Raw genomic sequence first — 22,812 nt, forward strand, 5'->3', positions numbered from 1 at the left:
ATTTGCTAACCGACAGCTTGTAGCCACTTCAGCTTCTTTGGCTACAAAAATGCATTAGTTTTCATTCTGAAGAAGCTCCCTTCAGTGCCCTTGGCAAAGCACTAAGGCACAGCACAGCAATATTTGTGATGAAAAACTACGTATATTTACACTATAACACAAGAAACCTTGCATGAAATATAAAAACAATGGCGTGTGGTCAGTCATCCGGGACTCTTTGGCAGGTACTCGCTCTCTTGACCCGGTTAAGATATCTCCTGCTGTTCTCGCCACAAACTCCACGCTTCAGAGGCAGGGCCTAATGGCCTCAATATAGCGGGTTTTAAAACCACCACCTGAAAAGAAAGAAGATAAAGAAGAAAGTTAGCACCTGAAAACAAAGAACATAAAGAAGAAAGTTAGGTCCCTAATTTGCTTGAATGAAACAGCTTGCTTTGTTGCAAGTGTCGTTGAAAGACGGCCTTCTGCCACTTACTACACATAACTTGCCTTTCAAACACTAAAACTCTCCCCGTACCCTCTCACTCCTCCCTTGATGAGTGCAAAGATAGCCTGCTCAATTCAATTCAATTTTCCCACATTTGCACTGCTCGCATGGCATCTGTTGGGACAGCAGGTACATTTTTCTTTAATTTTTATTTTTGCTCTACTTGGCGCAGCTCGAGCCAACACCTTTTGCTTTTCTGTTTGCTTTTACCTCGTCTCTCTTCTATACAGCCCCTGTACTGCTGTTTTTTTTTTTTTTTTTCATTCGCTATTGCAAAAACCATTCCAACTGGTATGCTTAATTAAAAGAATTCTACACAGTAAAATCTCCGTAATATGAATTTCACGAGGTCATGTGAAATATGTGTATATTTGTATCATCCAAAATTAATATCAAAAACATACACAAAATGAAAGATAAATAAGTTGATTTGCGGGAGAGAAAATTCCTTATATCCGCCTGCATTTTCTTCTTCCGAGATCTTGAATGATCGACGCGTAAAGGAAGGCGTAAAATTGTGTGCAAGTGGTTTCACGAATGTTTTGCCCACCACTGCATGCCTCAGCATGTCGAGCACCAGGTGCATCTCAGCCGTCGTCGGTGGCCATCATGGCTGCTGCCGTGGTCGTTGACGGAGCTAAACCTAACCCCTTGGCGAGGTCAGTGCATTTGTTTTTTGGGTCTTGGTCCACCTTATGAAGGATATCCAGCTTTTCCATAAGTGTGGTCATGTGGTTATCAGTTGGTGCCAAATTACATCAACATAAAGGCTGCGTCTAATCTCACGGCAGCCGTGAGAATTACCTCCGGGAAATTATCACGGCAGTTTCCATAAAAGCTGGCTGGCCGGTAATTTGCTGAATATTATTATGTCCCAACGTAACGTAACGTAACATAACCTGACCAAACCTTATGTAACCTAGTTGAACGCGTCATAACCTACCCAAATCCTGCCAAACTGCAACAAACCTAATCTAACCCAGCCAAACGACACAGAACACAACCTGTAATGAACATAATTCAACCAATTGTAGAAGTCCTGTGCGTCGATCTCTTGACATAGTAAAAACCAGAGTAAAATAAAAACAGCACTAACAAAATCATGATGACAAAAAATTCCAAAAGCTTAAAAAAAAAAAAACAACGTCGGACTCGAACCTAAGCTTTCTCGTTTAATACCGAGCGCTACAGGGGCAGCTGCAGACAAGGCATTTTAGGGAGATATTTATCAGGTTGAATCTCCGCATAGCGTGCTTAGCCAATGAGAAGTGACTGCCGTGAGAAATTTCTGACGGTAATTCTACCGGTTGACAGGATAATAGACACTACCAAAATTTAGACCACTGCACAGGCCCGGGCAGAGTTGAACCCCGGCCCACGGGCCGGGCAAAGCAACCCGAAGCGTATTATGCAGGCCCGGGTAGGGATCGGGCTTGACGCCATGAGCGCTGGCCGGGATCAGGCTTAAAGTGACGGGCTCTGGCCGTTAATATTTCCAATGTGAAGTGTGACTAAGAGCATTGCAAAGAATGTTCAGAGTTTACTTTCACGTGTTTCTTGATGTTAGTTGTATGTATTGTTTCAAAAACCTCTTTTTTTTGCAGGAACTGACAGTAACTGAACTCTTTATTTTAATGGAATTTTATGCACTGCATCATGATTTCATCTTTCGAGGTATATAACATATCAAGGATACGATACAAGGAACGTGGAAGTAGACAAAAAACAGCGCAAAGAAACGACGCGTAAGACGAGAAAAAGACAAACACGAGCACCCGTGCTTGTCTTTTTCTCGTCTTCCGCGTCGTTTCTTTGCGCTGTTTTTTGCCTTCAGTATGAACCAACTAGCCCGTCTTCACACTTTCGTGGAAGTAGAGAACGGATTAATTCAGACGACCTGCAGTGCTGCACCTATGTCTGTGCACACGTGTGTTTTACACGTCGCACTTAGTGAAATGAGGCTGCCATGGCCGAGACTCAAACTCGCGTGCTAGAGAAGCAGTACTGCTGAGCAACCACTGCACAAGGTTGCTTTTTTCTCAGCATACCAACTTATGCCTGAGACAACCCCGTGATGTTGCAAAAAATCTGGTGAACAAGGCGATGGTGGTTCAGAATTAAAAATACGACCTATCATTACACCAATGTGACGAGAACTGAATACGGTGAAGTAGAAAGTACGTGCACTACTTTACCTTAAATTTTCGCATTTCAATTTCTTAGTGGTGCGCATCACTCTAGATGCTCCATCTGATTTCCTGCTCTGAAGGGCACCCAACCAAATATACCGTATTTACACGATCGCAAGTTGACTCAAATGTAGGTCGACCGCCCCAAAATCGCATCTCTCTCTCTCTCTCTCTCTCTCTCTCTCTCTCTCTCTCTCTCTCTCTCTCTCTCTCTCTCTCTCTCTCTCTCTCTCTCTCAAAAAAAAAAAAGCGGCTGCAGAAAGCAGCCCGTTTAAAGCTGCTGTGAATGAGCACCGAGAGAGTTCTTCGGGCCCAGGGCACTCATGACAGGCGGGAAGATTCAGCACAACACAGAAGTCGCACAAGCACGTGGAAACACGGCTGCCTAGAACATTATACAGTCGAACACGGATATATCGAACTCCAAGGGGATCGTGAAAGAATTCGATATATCGATGATTCGATATATAAAATAGGCCTATCTGAAGATTATCTGACAACCCCGCACATCACTGAGAGTTTTCTGAAGTCGTGGTAAACGGTAATTTACCGCTTTGACCGTCAAAGCACGGAAAATTCGAACCGCAGCATGATGACCACCGCACTTTAATTATCATTGAAATGTCTTTGAGCTTCGCTTCTTTTTTCTTCTGCGTCGTAGAGTTCGCCAAATTGTCTTCAAGATTACAAACACACACAAATGAGAAAATCAACGCTGTACACTGTGCCACAACAGAGGCGAATAACGCTGACGTAACCTTGGCTGCAGTAGGTGGTTGGGAACGTTGTCAGGCACTGCGTGCCGTTATCTTCAGTATCCGAACCGAACACCTCCCCCATCTGGAGGCGTGCAACGAAGTCGCTTTGCACCCGACACGCTCCGGAATAGCCGGGGCGGGTTGTGCTGCATTCGCCTCGTTGATGGGTGCATCGCCCTCAAAACTACTGCGAGGAATTCCGAACGCCTTTTCAACCAACATCTTTTCGCAGCCTGCACCCAACGAATTCCCGCCTTCGTTGCTCCGAAATAAATGCCTTGTACAAAACAAACATACAACGCCGCATCGGTCCCCCTGCACGAGCCACCAAACAGCTCAGTCACAGAAAAAGAGTGCCTCCAGTCAATTTCTTTTGCTCCTTTATGTCCTTTCGCCCCAACCACTATCTGCGTTCTAGCTATCATGGAGCTGCCCCTCGTGCTAGCGTGAAAACAGCTGTTGAAGGCCATTGAAGCGACATAATGCCGCGGACGCCGCCTCTGTCTCACCAAGCCAGGCAGCGCCTGCGATGAGTCAACATTATCATCAACTCCACCCCATCAGAGGACGCAAACTTTCAGGGGAGCCTTCGGCGCGGAATTCGATATATCGAATTTGCCCGTGATCAGGAGTTCGATACACGCGCACAACAGCCCTATACTTTTGCATGGGATTTTCAAGGGGGTGTTTGCACTGTTCGATATAGACAATAATTCGATATATCCGTGTTCGATATATCCGTGTTCAACTGTATCACAAAGAGGAGCTCTTCCGTCAACTACCCATACCCCCGCTACGGCGGCTCTTCCATCAAGTATCAATGCTCCCACAAGAGCCGTACGCTCGTAGTAGATGTTAAAAAAGAAAAGCTTTTGTATAAGCACACGGAATAAGCATGCGCTGTGGGGTGAGTGGGAAACTTTATTTCCAATCATGAGAATACATTCGCTGCGAGAAGACAACCATCGTAGCCACCGACAGCGGCCACTGCCGCGCGATATCAAAACAAACAACATGGCGACTGACAGAAGCGGCCGCTCGCAATGTCCTTTGATTCGTAAGTACGTTACTCGCATTCAAGAAGCCTTTTGTTTGCCTCTAATAAATAAAATAAACTGAATCCCTTGAATTAATGCACAGCACTGACGTAGGCACAATCATACCATGTTCAATACACTTCCGAACGCGCTGGTACAAGGTTAGCCGCTCTAGGTATGGTGGACCAAGTGCACAGATCGGGAACGCCAAATTTCAAACTCGGCCAGTATGTGTGCAATGCTAAACGCTACACTTCAACCGTAACCATAGAAACGAGGGTGCTACGCTTTCCCCAGCTCATAGCACCGCTGATTTCTCATTTCTCTTGCCGTTACAAGCGGCACAAAGTTTTATTTCAATTCTAAGTCGACCCCCAAACATTGGATTGTCAAACTTGAAGAAAGGGGTCGACCCACAATCGTGAAAATACATAATACACAAATTTTCTTCAGCGTTGAGGCCCACGCCTGGTCACGCACACATGGGCTCTCCATACGCTACAAATTAAAAAATAAAAATACTATAAATAATAAAAACACATAAGAGGAACCATGCAAACATAAGTAAACATACCTAATTTACGGCTTTCTGATTTTCAAAGCAACCTTTATTTTTATATTAAGTTGCGTTCTTAATGGAGCCATGAAGAGAAAATACAACTTTGTTTAATTTGAAAGAACTAGGATTCAGTATCTCACTCAGCTCCATCACAGCCGCAAAAGATGTTTTTTTAATGAAAAAAAAAGCAAGAAGTATTTAAAAACTTTCAAATTTTGCGCCACAGCGACGTGTTATGAGCAAGAATGACGTCATAGGGGCCAACAATAAAACATAATTTTCAGTGTGTTAACTGCACGTTAGCATTCAAGTGATGCGGTCAAATGGAACTAGAGGCCCCATTACAGACGTCCAGTCATGTGTCGTCGTGACAGGTCAGTTAGGCGGCCGCCAATCGCACAGACAAGGTTCCGTGACGTCATAGAAAAGTTGCGGGAAATTGGCTAGGGGGTCGCCACTGCTTCACACGTTTTCTTTAATATCTCCGTTATTTGTTCGAAGATTGCGATTATATTGGTATCATTGTTATTGGGACTAAGCAATCTTTCTAGCAAACCCAACTTGTATTTTGTCTTCATGGCTCCTTTCAAGTACATGTTTTTCAGAGTTTGGTTCATGTCCTCTAGGTCTTGCCCCTCAACCTCAACAAAGCAGGGGTGCTCATACTGCCTCAATTCTGAAGGAGAGTTTCACAACTGGTGTACACTGAAGAGCTCTGACACCAACTGCCTGTTAGTTTCCAGGTTTGGGTGAGCACTCGGCTCTTCGAATACAAATCCTTGAATGTAAGCGAAACCACGACTTTTGCATCCCACTTTTAAAAAAATACTACCGGATTAGAATCGAGTAAAAACGGTATCGTTTAGATTGCTTTAGATGTGTGGCATAGCTTTGTAGCCACATTTGCATGTGCATCGTGCAAGAATTGCTGGCTCTGCGTCAATGGTGGAAGAGAGTGTTACCACTACAGTAATTCCTGAGAGTAATTCTTCCCTCCCATACCTTACAAATATTCTAGCCTCTGCACCGCATGGCGTACTTACAGATTACATGAGCACGCGAGTAAAAATTCATCAGCTCCCTGTTCAGCGCTTCTTTAAAAAAGACCAGGGGCAGAATAGTGAGCTGTGTCCATTTCATAAGTATCAGCGTTGTGCCGACGCAGGAAAAGCAACTCTCTGGTGTGGTCCTGCTGATTCCGCTGACTGTTTTGTTTCAGCCATGCACCAGCTTCCAAATATAGTGGAACTCCGATAATACCGTATTTATTCGAATCTAAGCCGATAGTTATTTTTGAAATACTGATATATCAAACTCCAGGGTTGGCTTGGATTCGAGGATTTTGAAATTTGCGCCAGTTTCCAAGTGAAATTGAGGGAAGTGGCGCGCAGCTAGCGCCACCCAGAAAAGAAAGTATTGTAGCCATTACTAGACGAGCCAAGAGCCAGTAGCCCCTTAAGGGGCCATAGCTGGGGGCGATGCCGCCATTTTAAACTGTGCAGATAGTGGCCTGCGTGCAGTGTGGCGTTTGGTTTTGACAGCGCAATGGCACAAAACAAGCGGTGCCATTATAGTGCCGCTTTTAAAAGAAAAGTTGTTTTAGCCGCGGAGTTGTCGTTGAACATTCAAGCCGGGCGGAACTTCGGCGTGGATGAAAAAAATGTCCGTCGTAGGAGGACGCAATGGGAGAGGATATTTGCGTGCGCTGCAACGAGGATGGCATTCAGAGGCTAGCAGCGATGATGACTCAGAATGAGCACCACATCTTCATGTTCAATAAATGTGTTTTCTTTTTGTGAACGCTGACCTCGCCTTTTGTTCGGTCTACATTCGAGGTAAGTTTTTTTTTTTTTTTTTTGTGGCTTCGGACTTTCGGGGGTTGGCTTATAATCGGGGCCGGCCTAGATTCGAATAAATACGGTCTGACTTTCGAGGGACCCTGAGAAAGCGTTATATGACCGGGGTGTCGTATGACTGGAGTTGGGGTAAATGCCGGCCTAGTAGATGGTCTCACGTGATTTACGAACATATAGCTAAAATCCTATGTTAAGAAAAAAAAAAAAAACCTATTTTGTGCCCTTCTACCCACCATGGCTCTGAAATAGCCTGCCAGCGCCACGCCTTGTGCTCGCAAGATAAGGCCGAAATTGGTCGAGAAAATTGAGAGGGGAAAAGGCGACAGTGAAACTGCCAAGGTCAAACGAAACGACAACAGTATGAGACGCTGATGGAAAAAAAAAAGCAGCAAAGAAAGGAGCGGAGTGACAACGCCAATATGAAAGACACCAATTAGCAGAAAGCAGAGAAAGAGGGAGAGAGAGCGTCGTAAACGGAAGAAACTCGGACCGAGCGGGCGAAGAAAGCGGGCGTTCCATCATGGCCGTGGGGTTGCGTTGTATGTGCTTTCACGTTTGTCGGAGACCTGTGCCCTCTGCTGAGAGGCAAAACTCCGCCATGTAAATAGTCTCCTTTCAATAAACACTTTCTCTCATGTTCGGCGGCGGCGGCTCGATGGGTGCTTCAAGTTTACGGTCCGCCAGCCACCTGAACTTCAACTTCTTGCGGTTGGCGCGCAGGAGTACTGATGCCGCGTGGGGCCGTCGCAGGTTAAATCCCACTCACGAGTACCCGCCTGCTTGCTTGCGTCTGTTCAGTAAGTGGTGTGACCCGCATGCGGGCCTTCGCACATCAAGCAGCGTCAAGCCGGGGTTAGGAATAAAGAAGAAGGGTTGAGACGAGGCAGCGAAGCGGTGTGAAAAAAGGGAAAAATGCCGGTTTATCCGCACCAGGGTCCATCGTATGGAGCGGACCGTGTGCACCCAAGCATCATATCATCGGGGTTTCTAATGCATTGTTTCTATGGGGAGTTTGCTTGGACAGCGGTGAACCGTCGTAAGAGGCGAATTGTCGTAAGTCTGAGGGACATATCAGTGGGGTTCCACTGTATAAAAATGGGATACCATAGGGTTTCATAATGTAATATCCTAGAGGGTGATCTGTCGCTGCAATCGCCTGCCATTGTGGGCGCTGCCACAGGAGCTGGCAATGCTCCTCTTGTACGTGGCTTGGCTAGAATCATGGCTTCTTTGCGCTCCTGAAGCCAAAACCAACCAAAATGGGTCACATTTTTCTTTCTAGTTCACACTGCATGAAGCCTCCAAATAACCCCCAACAAAATTTTTGGAGCTGCGCTATTCTATTACTAAAGCAACTTTAAACAATCCTTCACAGTAATACCTTTTTTTCGCAGCCCGAGACAACTTTTCAGCCATGCCAAAGAGAAGTGGGATCTTTTTCCTACCTGGTAGATGACGGCACACTCACTTAAGCAGGGCACACTGGTGCCATATTTACTTCTAGTAAATATTAACGTAAAACTCTACGGCAGCTATGACTAGGAATCACAACCCTGGTCCTCCCCTATGCCTGCACACGCTGCCTGTGGTCTTTGCTGGCGCATTAAAACGAGTGCGTCGCACAGTCTGAACACCAGGGGGAAACGTACCCGGCTTGGTGGACCAGTCGCAGATCACCTGGCAGCCACCACTTTGTCTACGACGTCCTTGAAGGCCAGGGCGGCAGCCGAGTCCGCAAACTGGTCCACGAAGTTGGTCCCCCGTTCCATGCACTCGGCCAGCCTGGGCTCCAGGGGAATGCGGCCTGCAAGCGGAACAGTGCCATTGGTCAGCTTTGTCTCTCAATGAGGCCCACGCAGAGCTTTTCGCGGCTGAAAGCAGCCACAAAGACTACATATAAGTTTGGTTCATTCAAAAGACCACATTGTCCCGATCACAACGTTACCAATACAATCACACGCTTCAAACAAATGATGGAGGTTGTAAGGGTCGTGTGTTCCCGTCATTACTGTCATGATTGCATGCCCAGGCAGGCAACGGGGCAACGGCTTCGCAGGTGCAGAGGGTCCCTCTTGTGTGCCGTGTTTCGGCCCTGAGTGCAAGACGGAGGCAATCGCGCGAGCTGCTGGGAAGGTGACCGCGCTTTGTTGAACGAAGTTGCGCGCGGCGGCCGCAATGCGCCGGCATGTCGAAGCAAGCGCTAGGTTGAGGCGGCGCGTATTGTTGGGCGCGCTTGCACATGAAGCCTACAACAGGCAGCTGCGTGGGCAGCACAGTCGGAAGGAGCGCGCCCTCCTCTCCCGATTACGAGGTTTGCTTTGATTGCAAGGGCGCGCGGTTCGGGCAATCCGGGTGGGCAAATAGCGACCGACGGGCTCGAAGTATCCTCTTTGTAAACAACTGCAAAGAGTGTAAATACAAAAGTTTCCGTTTTGTCTCAACGGGTCGTCGCCTTCATCACTGCCACAGGAACTCCAAGGGTCACCACCGCCCGCCTCGCAAGGAGGCGAATTGGAGGGGAAGGGAACCTTACTGAGGTAATTAGGGATGGGCGAATATTCGGTGTCGTCGAATATTCGATCGAATCGCTCTGTATTTGTTATTCACCTGCACCCGAATGCAAGTATTCGACATTTTTGAGTTATTTGGGGTTCCTGAATAGGCAGCCAAAAGCCAAGCGTCTCGGTCAGGCCTTTCGAGACGTCATCCTAGGCTTGTCACAAGACCTCGCCAATGTGGACGTTTCTATCATCAGTGCCACGTTGTTGCCTTGCCTAGAGGTTCGACAACTTCTCGGCCGCCACCCCACTTTCCATTCAAAGGCTGCACTGAAACGACAGCGCTGGCGACACAGCGGCACCAAGCCGGCACACTTGTACTGCCGATTCGTAGCGGAATTAGCGGAACAATGTTCAAAATGGCAGCCTGTAACTTGCAATTTGGTTGGCTATGGCCACGGATACTAATGGCTACAGTGCTTTTTTTTTAGCTGAGCTTCTTGGTGGTGGTAAAAACTCTGGAACCAACTGCATGCCACTTTTATTTTTTAGTGGCTACTTATTTTTGTATTGGTGTCTTTGCCGTTGCATGGTGGCACGAAAGTACCTTTCGATTCCTGCCACGCAAGCAAGGAGTGAGGCTGTTCTTGACAGTAGGAAATTTTGCCAGCAGCTGGCGGGAGCTCCTTCTCCCGGCGCGTGTCGGGCTCCTAGCATTTCTTCACGAAAACTTGTGAATACAGTAAAGGAAAGCTGTGCATGGAATTTCTGAATAACACTCAACTGGCAATAGTTTCACAAAATGCTGTGCTTACGGCAGTTCTAATTCTTAGTCGGGTCACAATTTGCTCATTTTGTCATTGCAATTTGTGATGTGCACTATTCAAACTACTCGATTCGAAATTATTTGACCACATCACTATTCACTTCGAGCCTCAAATTCACTATTCGCCCATCCCTAGAGATAATAAGGAAAACAGACGAGCCAATGGTGACCCCCCCAGCCACCTTTTGGCAAGATCTCCCAAACATCACAGAATCTAGTTTGGGCAGTCGCCGCCCAAAGCCCCCGCGAAAAAACATGATGGGGCGATTATGGTGGGGCCTTTAGTTCCACTTTATTGTATCCCTTGAACACTAACATGATGGCAATATACTGACAACTATGGCATTATTGACCCCCTTTATTGCGACCCTGTTGCCCGTATTGCACCACTGTAGCTGAGAATTTGGAAGTTTTTCAATATTTCTTTCTTTTTGAAAGCCCGCAAACTGGAAGAGGACTCAGCCACTCGCTTCGCATTCTATGCCGACAATATCGTCGTATGGACTGAAGCAGCGGATTATGACAGCCAAGACGTTATGCAAACCGAACCGCAAGCTGCAGTCTTCAGCCTTGAAACGTCCCTTTTGAACTTCAACAACTTGAATCTTTTCCCAAACAAGACTGAGTTTCTCAGCATTGATGGCAAACGCTCAACAAATCCAGCGCAAGTCATCCTACTCCAAATTGGCCACATAAGTATCGACTTCAAGAATGGTACCATTAGACTGCTGGGCCTACAAGTGAGCAGTTGCAATAGCCCTAATGCGTGGATACGACATCTACGTACCTCATGGAGATCCACCATGCATCTAATATCAAGAATCTCTAGTAAGTATGGCGGTTCTTTGCAAAACTCTTGCCTCATGTTGTAGCGCACCGCAGGATGATGTATGGTTTCCCCGTCTATGAGTTCAAGTCAAGACAAATCCAAGAACTCAGCATTCTGAACGGGACACTAATCAGGACGGTTACTGAACTTCCAAGGCATACAAGAACGGACAGCCTCGAGCAAGCTGTCTCTCTACCACCTGTTACTAACTTGTCGAAGAAACACAACTCCGATTTCTAAACCATCTCGAGCATACTCCTCAGAGACGTGCCATAGAAAGGTGGGATCTTCTAAAAAGTGATTTTGACCCCCGGACTGTCGAGAAAACGCTTCCACCATGGGAGAGACCCTTCCTTGGCATCATTCGTTGGCGTCCCATTTTTCGCCGACACCCCCAGGCCAGGGAAAGATACGTGCAAAAGCTGACACACGACAAGGAAGAAGGCAAAGTTTATCTTTTTACCGATGCTGCCGTTACTGACACTGCTGCAGCCACCGCATGGAAGTGCCCAAAACTTCCTCAGCTGGATGGGTCTCGCACTATTACTAACACGTGTGGACTGACTGACGAAGCGGAATTATTTGGAATATTGGGCGCTCTACAAAGCATTCAGAATCACTCAGAACAACTACAAACAAGGAAATTCAGTCATAACGGACTCTTACGTGGCACTCCGGGAGCTTAGCAAAGCCTCCACGCAAAACTTTACAGCCAATTCCATACTAAAAACGGTACAAGAACTCAGTTTTGAAGGCATAAAAGTCCGCATGGCTTGGGCACCAGCACACACACCAGGAGTGCAGGGTAACCAACTGGTACATAATGCTGCCCGAGAGTGTGTACTTTATGCACCCTTGATCCCCCCCGTCGTCACTGAGTCCGCCGCATCCGCCCAGACAGACGTACCCAGTACCAATTGGCAACAGGAGTATTGACGATTCAAACGACTCAGCAGACAACAATTGGCTGAAGCTTCCCCGCCTGGTTTTTGACACCTTTAAAGACGCTATCGAGACGAGAAGAAGTATTCACCATTAAGGTGTATGCGGATGCGGCTTACACACCAGACATCATTTCTAAATGGACAAGAAATCAGGCTTCAGCATCGAAATGTACCTTCCGTGCGGCTCATACTATCCCCTACCTCTTTCATTTTGGTGGGGCAGAGAGCAACTCCTAGACTCTCAGGCAGCCCCGCATACACTAATAGCACACTTGCAGCTTATTAGAGGCAATCCACGCACCCTTGAAAGGGTAGCAAACTTTGCAGTACAAAATGGTCTGTACAGAGTTGTATAATGGCTGACTGACTCCCACCCTTTTTCAAGTGTTCGTGCACGCGACTGTACTCGTGTGACCTTTCCTGACAGTGCTCCCCATACCAACGACCAGTGCCTATGTGAACACTCAAACCATGACTGCAGCTAACCGGAACAGAAACTCTAAACGATTGCAACGTCATGTGAACATTAGTTGTAATATGGTTCTTCCCCTTTCCTTTTCCCCTAACCCCCACCAGGGCCTCAGGCCTCTTCCTAAATAAAGGTCATTCTTCTTTTTCTTCTTCTTTCGCTTTTTTTTTTCGTTCAGAAACTTCTCTTGTGGCCAGAATAGAGTCGAGTAACTTACCAAAGACTAGTTCTGTCAAATTGGATTAGGCTGTTTTTTGTCTTTACATCCCCCATAAAGCAGTCATGAATACAACCTAAGGCTCTATTCCATTCCAAAGAATGCACATCTAAAAGTAACTTCATCGCTTGTCTGGCAGCAAATGACGCCTTATTCATGGAGAAATTTACCAATTCCAGCAAACACTTCAATTCTCTAGCAGCATTGCAAGAACTGTGACATCAGCCATTACATATGAGAAGCAGGTGCCTAAAATTGAGCTGGTATGTTGACTGTGCGAAGCATCCAATCACTACAATCAAACAGGAACTGGAAGTGAGCTTTCCTCTATACAGGAAGCCATACCAAAACGTGCTTAGTTCCTGTTAGCCTTCCTAGAAGACACAATGCCACTCAGCATCAGCTACTGCCCACTTTTCCTACTGACAGTACCTTTACACGCTGCATTCTGTTACTGTTCATAATAATCGTTTCGTGAAATGTTCGGCAGGACTTGACAAACAGGGTCACGTAAGTGGCAGTGTTGCCTATGCGAGTCGACTGGTGCTTTATCAGGAAATGATCTGCACGCCGATGTTGTTTCACATTGTTGGCGGGTGGCAATGTGTACATGTTAACGTGCTTGTTCAAAACTTCTAATGTCTACCCCGTCATCTCTACTGCTACAAAAGGAATCTGAACTAATTTTAAGAGCATATACCTCATTTTACAACTCTGAATTCCCCGTTTATTCCACACTTGATTTTGTTGGCCTCATCCAATCACACACGCATGCTGTATTGTGTCATAGCTCTAGTGTGAGTCATTAGCCAATGAGTTGCCTGTTTTTCTCATTATACGGCTTATTTTAGCGAAGTATACGTGTAACACGGCAATCTTTCGAATAAACCAAACTTGTTCTTTGTCTTCATGGCTCTTTCGAGGAAGTGGTTCTGAACCATAACTGCATCGGGAACACTACTAGCTGCAGCACCCATTTATAAATAGATCTGGCTTTCGCGCACAGCTCCAAAGCATGGGAGAAAAGTCGCCTTGATGGACGACGATGATACTGTTTAGTCACAATGGATGTCAAACCATGTATGGGCTTTGCTGTACAGCCAAATGAGCTGTATTGTGTTCAGTCAGATCTATAAAGATGCTGGGAGCAGTCCTCACTAGAGACCAGCATGTCACAGCCATGGAAATGTCTTTGTGACTCACCGCCAACTTAAATTTCTGTACTGACTTTCATTTCAGCACCACAAAGAATCCAAAACAGCCAGACTTTCTGCTGGCTAGAGCCTGCACGAAAACTTTGCTTCCTCCAAGGTCTGAAGCGCCAACACGAATCAAAGACAACCTTGACACCAATAAATGTCCCACATCATGGAACAGGTGTAAAAAGGAAAAGGACCACTGTAGCTCACCCAGGAATGGCACGTCGACCATCTTAGCCAGCGCCTCCCCGCCACCACTTGAAAAGATGTTGCTGCACTCCTGGAGGTGGAATGACAACAAAAACACTGGTTCAGACTTGGAGACGCAAAAGTCAGCACTCTTACTGCACTAGGGATCGTCATCCATGCTGCCAGTAAGAGTGTCGATTAAACATCCACTGCGACGCTAAGCCCAAAGCTTTCCATGCTAATTGGAAAAAGAGGGTCCCATTTGATACAAGTCCTGTGAAATTGGCACTATAAATGCGCCCTTCCCTATTTGCACAAAAACCAAGCCCCGCCAACACGGTGTACTTTTATGCGAGAAACACAAACATGTAGTTTCTGCAGTTCATGTTTCTACGCTGCCGGGGCTGAGGTGGGTATGCTGACTCTCCTTTTTGCTTTTGTTTCCTGAGTGATATTTTATTAACGGTATGCACTGAGAATACATCATCAGCCTGTCTATGCCCACTGCAGGGCAAAGGCATCTCCCATAGATCTCCAATTATACCGGACCTGTGCTAACTGTGACCAATTTATCCCCGCAAACTTTCTGCCCATTTAACTTTCTGCCGCCCCCTGCCATGCTTGCCTTCTCTAGGGATACCCCTGCCTTGACAGGCAGTTATCCTTGCCAGTCACAGCAAGGGTAACTGCCTGCTTACCCTCAATTCAACTTTCTAAACTTTATTGCCTCTTGCACCTTCCAAACACTCTGACATACTCCAAGCACGTTTCCTCCATCATTACTCGCAAAACATCTATCGTTTTTGGTTTATATGAAGAGTTGCCTACAACATAGAATCCCCGCAACAGAAACGGAAACTGCAAATAAATGCTTGCTACATTTGAAAGTTTGCCGCGGCTGGTAGGGTCATAAATGGGTTACAGCGTATACAAAGTATGGCAAAATAAAACAACGCTCAAAATAAACTGGAACTTCACACGGCGTGTCCACCACGCAAAGGGACACAAGCAGGAAAAGCGAACAGCAACACCGTGCTCACCGAGCAGTTTGGGCAGATGAAGCCGCTCATGTTCTCCACGATGCCCAGAACAGGCAGCCCCGTCTTGCGGCAGAAGGTCACCTCGCGGAGCACGTCTCCGACAGAGAGGGCCTGCACCACCAAACACACGCATTGACTGGTTCACGCAAGACATGGCGCATATAAGGAGAAGAAAAAGAGGGCGCTTTTAAGGGCCCTTTTAAAGGCACCTGAACTAAAAGAAACACTGGGAGACAAAAACAAAAATATTTCACGGTTAGTTCTGCCTTTTCAGAGCACGGAGTATGTTGATAGTTTATGTGTGCATGCCGACACGCACGCAATCACTACTCGCTTCAATCTGCTTCTGCCTTGAAGGGACACTGAAGTGACTTAGAAACATTGTGACATTACTTGCACAAATTGAAGTCTGGAATACCTAGGTCATGTTTCGACCACTCTCGGTGCGTTTGTGCAACCTTACTTAGTATAAAAATCAATTTGAAAGCTGTGGGCTTACTGGGTCTGGCTACGGGACAACAAACGACCCCGGCTAGCCTCGTTAGAGACGTTGAGCGACGATGTCAGCTCGACGCCCGGAAATGACCCATCCAAAATGCCCCAGAGAGGTACGCGGCGTCCACAAGGGAGACGCCGCGACGGGTTCGACTCACCGACACAGGCGACGACAGGCTCCAAGGGGCCGGGACGAACCAAGGGGGTTTATTGGCCGAGTCGTACAGTGCATAATAACGCCAAGACCGGGTTAAGAACTACACTGTACCGACACGCGTCCGATCGGGGCCAAACAGCGCCCGACCGGCCGGCGCGGCGGGGAGGAGACGAGCCGGCCGGGGGCATGGAGCGCCCCGGTATCCGACTCCCTTCTCCTGGACGTGGGGCGGCGAGGGTGCGATACGATCCGCGGCCCCTCGCGTTCCCTATACCCTATCCTCCATCTCCTCTCTGTGTCCCTGGAGCCAGAGAGGCATCCAGAGAGCTAGCGAGAGAGCCGACCGAGACCCGAGAGCAGAGAGAGTCCTGAGAGAGAGAGAGCGAAACGGGCGCGTCCGGTTTTAAGGCGCGAAGGAGAGGAGGCAGGTTCCCGGGCGAGGAGGAGCGACAGCGGCGGCGGGACAGTCGGTGCCCGCCGGCGCGTCGGCCCGCGAGGTGACGTCACGAGCGCGGGAAAGCGCGCTCGTTCGAACATCGCGCTCGCGGGAGGAGGAAAGGGGATCAAGCGGATCCCCACATCCCCCCCTCCTCAAGACCGAGCCCGGTCTGAAGGACCGGCTCGACCACTGCAGGCACAGCACATACCCTACGAGCTTACAACGGGTCCCCAGCCCAAGAAGTCCGCGAATGTCCGCAGAAAACCGGGCTGGGGACCGAGCCAGGTACGGTGCTGCAAAAGGGAGACGAAAGGCGAAACCCAAAACTACCTGCCGGGAACAGCGATAGGGGCGTGCAAAGGCTCGGGCCGAAAAAGCGGCCGTAACGCCGGTGCCGCGAGAAACTGGGGAGAGCTAACGGCTGCGTAGTGCGTAACAGCGGTCGCACGGAAGGTAGCCGGCATTCCCCGTTTCGCTTCGTCGGCGGCCATCCTCCCCCCCTTCCAAACCGTCGCTATCGGCGACGAAGGCATGGAGGGAAGAATACTGGAACGAAGGGCGTGAGGCCCGCGTCGTTCCCTAGGCCGCCGATTGAGTGGCGTGCCCTCTCCCGCGGTGTCTCTCCAACGTCCGCCATGAGAGAGGGTCTACCTGCCGTGTCACGTGGGCTTATTGGGCCAGTTGGTTGCCATCGCCTGACGTGATGCGCTTCCGCCCGCCACGGAGAAGAGGGGGCAAACTCGCTGCCCAGCCGGGCGTCGCGAAGAAACCTCTCCGTGGCTGCGGCGTTGGCGCTCGCTGGCGCTCGGTAGGGTTGGTCATGGGGCGGAAACGTCGCCCCGCGCCAACGCTCCGCTCGGACGTGAGGACGCATGATCAGGCCCGCGGAAAAAGCCAAACGGGTGAATATCGCGGTCCTTTGTCCTCATCGCGCATGCCTAGCGCTTCCGCAGGGCGAAAATGTCGCCTATCCGCGAAGCAAACAGCGGCAGCCCGAAAGGAACCGACGACTACGGCTACCGGGGTGGAGTCCCCAAGTGTACGCCGCATTTTGCCGTGGTTGCTCCTCTCGATTGGGTGCATGAAGTGGGATAACTTGCGTGATCCGGACTTCGCGCTGTGGCATGCGCGGCACGAGCGAGAAGAGAAAAGCCTCCTCGCTGTGTGCGCGGCCGGACTATTTCGCAGAGTGACTCAACTTCGTAAAAGTCTTACGGTCGCTCGCTTATCCGGCCTGTCGCGAGTCGGGGAAGCCCAACGCGGCCTCCATAGACTGCGGCAAATCGTCACCCTAGATGCGCCTCGCGGGGCATTATCGGGTGAGATTTTATCGGCAGAACTCCCATCCGCTCCTTGCAAGCACGGGTCCGAGGCAAAAAATAAAAAACGCGCTTGCAGCAGCCTGGCTGCATAGCGCACGGGACCTACCGCAACACCAGCGGTCATCAGCCTCCGGCGACAGCGTCGCCCGCTCCCTCTCGGAGCGCGACTCACACAGAGCCAAACGACGTACTATTTACATATTTACAAATCGGACCTTCCTGCTGCGTTCGGAGGAGGTTTGTTCTGCCAAAGGCGATGCCGGCGGACAACATGTGGTCCCCGGGTGCGCCTCTCGTCTGGGGATTGCCATATTCCTGGCTGCGTTCCCTTCGACGATCGCACCGACGAACACATTCGAGCACGTGGTCGTATGTTCCGTCAGGTGCGGCGCGCGTCAGGAACTCCGGGTTGGCGACGGGGGCTAATATCCGCCGCCACGTTCGCGTTTCCCTTCCTTTAGCGCAACGGCAAGAGCGAGGATAGTGGAGATCAACTCGCTACATGCTTGGCCAGGTCGTGGAGCGGCACAACTTCGTAAAGTCTTGCGGCCACTCGCCCCGCCGCCCGCGAGTCACGGAAGTATCGTACACCTTCCTCAAACTGCGGGTGCTCACCACCGTGAAACTCTCAGGGGGAATTTCCTTCGGTGGGATAAACTTCAGCGAGAGACATTGAGCATGTAGCAGATACGAATCCGAGAAATAAAAAAAAACGCGCCTGCAGCAGTACGAGCTGCAAAGCGCTCGAGGCTGACCACAATACCAGCGGTTAGTAGCCTCCGGCGACCGCGTCGCCCGCTCACACAGAGCACGACTCACACAGAGCCAGTTAAAATCATATTTACAACACGGATCGTTCTGATCACCGGGCACCTGCTCGTCTCTGCTGAATGCAATACCGGCTGACAATGGGTCTGCTCGGTATGCGATATCGCCCGGGAATTGCAACGTTTGCACGCTTAATGCATTCCCTTCGGGGCTCGCACCAACTGGCCGACGTTCAGCGCGTGGCTACGGGGTCAGTCGGGCGCTAGGCGCGTTAGGAACATTCAAGCGGCCACGGGGGCTCACGTAATGTGTCCGCCACCACGTGGTGCTACCGCTCCCATTGCGCACGGTGACGTTTTCACGGGCGCAGCTTATACGCCTCGAGCGCGGCCTGTAGGGGCGCCACTGAAATCCCCCTAGCGGCCCGTTTCGAAAGCAGGCGCGGGAGTCCCCGGCCCGTTCCGCCCTGTCGCCGTTGCTTTTTGGCTCGTTCAAGACAGCGATTTACCGTTTGTCCGCGTCCGAAATACCGAATAACGTGGAGCAGGCACTCTGTTTGCAAGCGTAGTGTGTTCACGAGAGTATAAACTTTTATGACGCGTTCTTAGTGAGATCTATATGAGCGCCGGGCGTGTGTCACAGGCCGGCGTCCCGAAGCCAGCATTTGCATGCAGCTGATTGCAATTCCGCTGCCCTGAAGTTTAGTGGCAGCGTCTCCGTATGCGGCCGTATACACACTATGATGTAAATCGACTTTGTGCCCTTACAAAATCCAGCAGAGCACTCATACCTGACAGCACGTAAGTTACGCCTGCCAATGTCACATATCAGATATTGATCAGTACCATGAACAAGCCAATGCGGCATAAATTTCACAAACACTGTACCAAAGAAGTACGATGGATAATGCAAAATTACACCCCGGAGTCAGCACACGACGACAAATATAATGATGGGTCGTCTTGTCCCGATGTGAGCGCTCGCAAAGATTCATCTGTTACATTTATCCTCCACGAGAAGCGCGAAGATGGGCTTATAGAGTAATCCGCGTCCGTGACCAAACTCTTCGAAACATCGTCATATGACACAGGGAGACTGCAGAATCTAGCATAAACCGAAATCAGAGACCCTTATCAGATACGACACTCTTCCAACAAGCCCGTGTGTACGAGATCTCGGCGCACGTTAAGGATCTCCAGGTGGCCAAAATTAATCCGGAGCCCTCCACTACGGCGTGCCTCATCGTCTCCGTTGCTTCAGCGCGTTAAACACTGTAATCAATCAATCAACTCTTCCAACGACATCTCGTATCGCTTGTGAACTGCCTACCCTGTATTCTTCAAAAAATGCGTTCGCCGAGTGATCAGCGGTTCGTTGAAGGCAAAAAACAAACGAAAAGTGAACACGCAGCTTGTGTGTGTGATTACTCAAACGTTAAGTCGTTGATTTCGCTCCGCATTTGTAAACAAGAATAGTTGATCGTCCTCCTCCTCCTCCCCCCCCCCCCCCCCATGTCTAGCGAAATATCAGTGCATTTCGCATCTAGTTGGTCTGGTCAATACTACCTTGCTCAAACAAACGTCTTTAGCATTTCAGAAGCTGCACTGGGTTTTTTTTTTTCATTCCCGTACGACTATTATATTTATTCCTGACTTGCCGACCATTCATTATCCCGTGGTTTCATTAACATATACCTTGGTTCTTACTATAAGGCATGAGTGGGAACATATCTGACAATGCACAGCCTTTTAGTGTACTTAACATTTTCGCGTGGCTTATATTCCCATAAAAGGCACAAGTTTTTGTCAGCTGTTGGATTATCACATCCCCGAAACATATTTTTCTACGACGTACATATTCGAAGCAAAGCCGCATTTGTTGTCTGCGCTGCAAAACGAACCAAACACTTTCATTGCCAATATCAGGACTAAACGAGGCGACAATAAATAGAATTCACTTGTGCAGACGTGTTCGAAGGTGACAGCGGTGATATGCTGCTGCCGTCGCCGACGCCCGAAAGAGCGGCCAAGACGCGCGCAAAACCGCCTCCCCGGGTAGCTCTTGTTGGCGTTAGAGCGCTCTACCAAGACGCAGCTGTTTTTTTAAGTGCCCTAAACATGCAGTTAGCTTACAGACGTCACCATAACAAGTTGTTTAGTGCGCGGAAAGGCAAAGAGATGCGAAAGAGAACCAAAACACTGCATAACCACCTATCAGCCACGCAGCGGTAATCCCGCTAACGCCGCGGAGAAGCGGCGGCAGGCGGCGCAGCGATCGCGAATCTCGAGGCGTATATGGCCAGCACGCGTGGTTCGCGTATCCGCTTAAGCCAGCTGAATTCCACGTGGTCCGTCTCCACTACGAACGAACTTTTGTCGACGAAACGGTCAAACTCGTTCGGAACGTGTGGCCCGATCTCTAAGTAGTCCGTAGCACTACGCGGCGAGCGGGCCGCCGTGCTTTGGAAACACGAGATCGTAAGGCGAGCTATGCCTGGGAAACAGAGTGCTCCCCAGTGGGCCTAGCTGTGGACTCAGCGCACTGCATCTCACGCGCGCCGGGCAAGATCGACAACAAAGCGTCGTACAATGCCTGCGCGGGGATGTGCTATGCGGTCCCGGCCGTGTCGTGGAGGCAAAATGCGCTCTTTTGCGACAGGGCCTTGGCGTCCGCGCGTGCGATGATGCACTCGGTAGGACGAATGCGCGTTATCGTCGTCGGAGCAGGATGCTCCCCGACGAGGCGCAAGGGGCTCCTTGGCGAAACGCAAACTTGGCCACAAAAGCCGTTTGTCGTCTGCACGTGGAGATACATTGGCCGCAGGCTAACGTCGTCCGAGCAAAAGGTGTTCTCGTTTCCGACGTAGCGAGCGTATGGCTCTGCTCCAGGTTCATATCGTACGTCAAGTTCGCAGGCTCGGGATCGCCACTACGTTGAGTCGTACAGAACACAGGAGATGCTGGCGCGGGTCGGGCGATAATCGCCTCGGTTCCCGGGCAGCGGTGAGCGGCGGGAGCACGTGACGACGAAAAGCGTCGTGCTCCCAAAAGCCATGCTGGCGCGGGTTGGGCGATAACTGCCTCGATCCGCGGACAGCGGTGAGCGGTGGGAGCACGTTACGCCGAAGCGTCGTGCTCGGAAGCCGAACCGCTCACCTCACAGTAAATCGCACAGGGACTAAGGCCAAGGGCCTGCTCCGTCGCGCAGTGTCGATACCGTGTTGGGCGCCAATGTGGGCTTACTGGGTCTGGCTACGGGACAACAAACGACCCCGGCTAGCCTCGTTAGAGACGTTGAGCGACGATGTCAGCTCGACGCCCGGAAATGACCCATCCAAAATGCCCCAGAGAGGTACGCGGCGTCCACAAGGGAGACGCCGCGACGGGTTCGACTCACCGACACAGGCGACGACAGGCTCCAAGGGGCCGGGACGAACCAAGGGGGTTTATTGGCCGAGTCGTACAGTGCATAATAACGCCAAGACCGGGTTAAGAACTACACTGTACCGACACGCGTCCGATCGGGGCCAAACAGCGCCCGACCGGCCGGCGCGGCGGGGAGGAGACGAGCCGGCCGGGGGCATGGAGCGCCCCGGTATCCGACTCCCTTCTCCTGGACGTGGGGCGGCGAGGGTGCGATACGATCCGCGGCCCCTCGCGTTCCCTATACCCTATCCTCCATCTCCTCTCTGTGTCCCTGGAGCCAGAGAGGCATCCAGAGAGCTAGCGAGAGAGCCGACCGAGACCCGAGAGCAGAGAGAGTCCTGAGAGAGAGAGAGCGAAACGGGCGCGTCCGGTTTTAAGGCGCGAAGGAGAGGAGGCAGGTTCCCGGGCGAGGAGGAGCGACAGCGGCGGCGGGACAGTCGGTGCCCGCCGGCGCGTCGGCCCGCGAGGTGACGTCACGAGCGCGGGAAAGCGCGCTCGTTCGAACATCGCGCTCGCGGGAGGAGGAAAGGGGATCAAGCGGATCCCCACAAAGCGCTGTCCTCCCTTCAGCACCCTCCTTCCCGATTGCCCATGAAGGTTCCTACGATGCGAACTCGTCTTGCGATGTGATTGGACAATGCCCAAGATTTTAAACGTCATGCATACGCTCTTGCGTTTGTGTCAATGCTATCACTTTCATTAGGAAAAACTTAAGTGCTATTTGCAACAAGTACATGTTGGAATGTAGTTATTGTGATTTATTTTACTTAAGTGCTATTTGCCACAAGTACGCGTTGGAATGTAGTTATTGTGATTTATTTTTGGGACAGTTGTTCCAACCAGTCTTGGTTTTGGTTCTGTGCAACATGTCCATGCGTTTCAACGCTATCAGTAATCGCACGTTACAGATACTTCAGGAATCACTAAGACCTGCCCCGCCATTCACGTGTTTTTGACTGCAGTGATTGTTCGGATAAACCTTCTAGCACTGCCTCTAGTAAGAAAGTATCGTTCCATACAGTGACTGAATGCCAGTGCTCTGTGCTGTCGGAGACACTCAAGTGGGGCGGGCGTGCTTCTCACACATTTTTGGAGCTCAGCTACCTCCT

The 22,812-nt window shown here is 49.9% G+C and overlaps 1 protein-coding gene across 1 annotated transcript in view; it reads right to left on the bottom strand.

The window, feature by feature from the left end:
• Positions 1 to 140: 140 nt before the first annotated feature.
• Positions 141 to 22,812, bottom strand: part of LOC144138846 (cytosolic Fe-S cluster assembly factor NUBP2-like) — a 45,238-nt gene continuing 22,566 nt past the window's right edge. Inside the window, exons 6-9 of the mRNA XM_077671340.1 lie at positions 15,098 to 15,208; positions 14,079 to 14,148; positions 8,536 to 8,690; positions 141 to 335 (exon numbers count right to left, since the gene is read on the bottom strand). Of these exons, the coding sequence (XP_077527466.1) occupies positions 8,560 to 8,690; positions 14,079 to 14,148; positions 15,098 to 15,208 (312 nt within the window). The 3' untranslated portion in view covers positions 141 to 335; positions 8,536 to 8,559. The remainder of the gene's footprint in view (positions 336 to 8,535; positions 8,691 to 14,078; positions 14,149 to 15,097; positions 15,209 to 22,812) is intronic.

Source organism: Haemaphysalis longicornis, unplaced genomic scaffold (genome assembly GCF_048455015.1).
Source record: "Haemaphysalis longicornis isolate Haplotype H1 unplaced genomic scaffold, Haemaphysalis longicornis Haplotype H1 scaffold_5, whole genome shotgun sequence".
Classification (NCBI taxonomy): Eukaryota; Metazoa; Arthropoda; class Arachnida; order Ixodida; family Ixodidae; genus Haemaphysalis; species Haemaphysalis longicornis.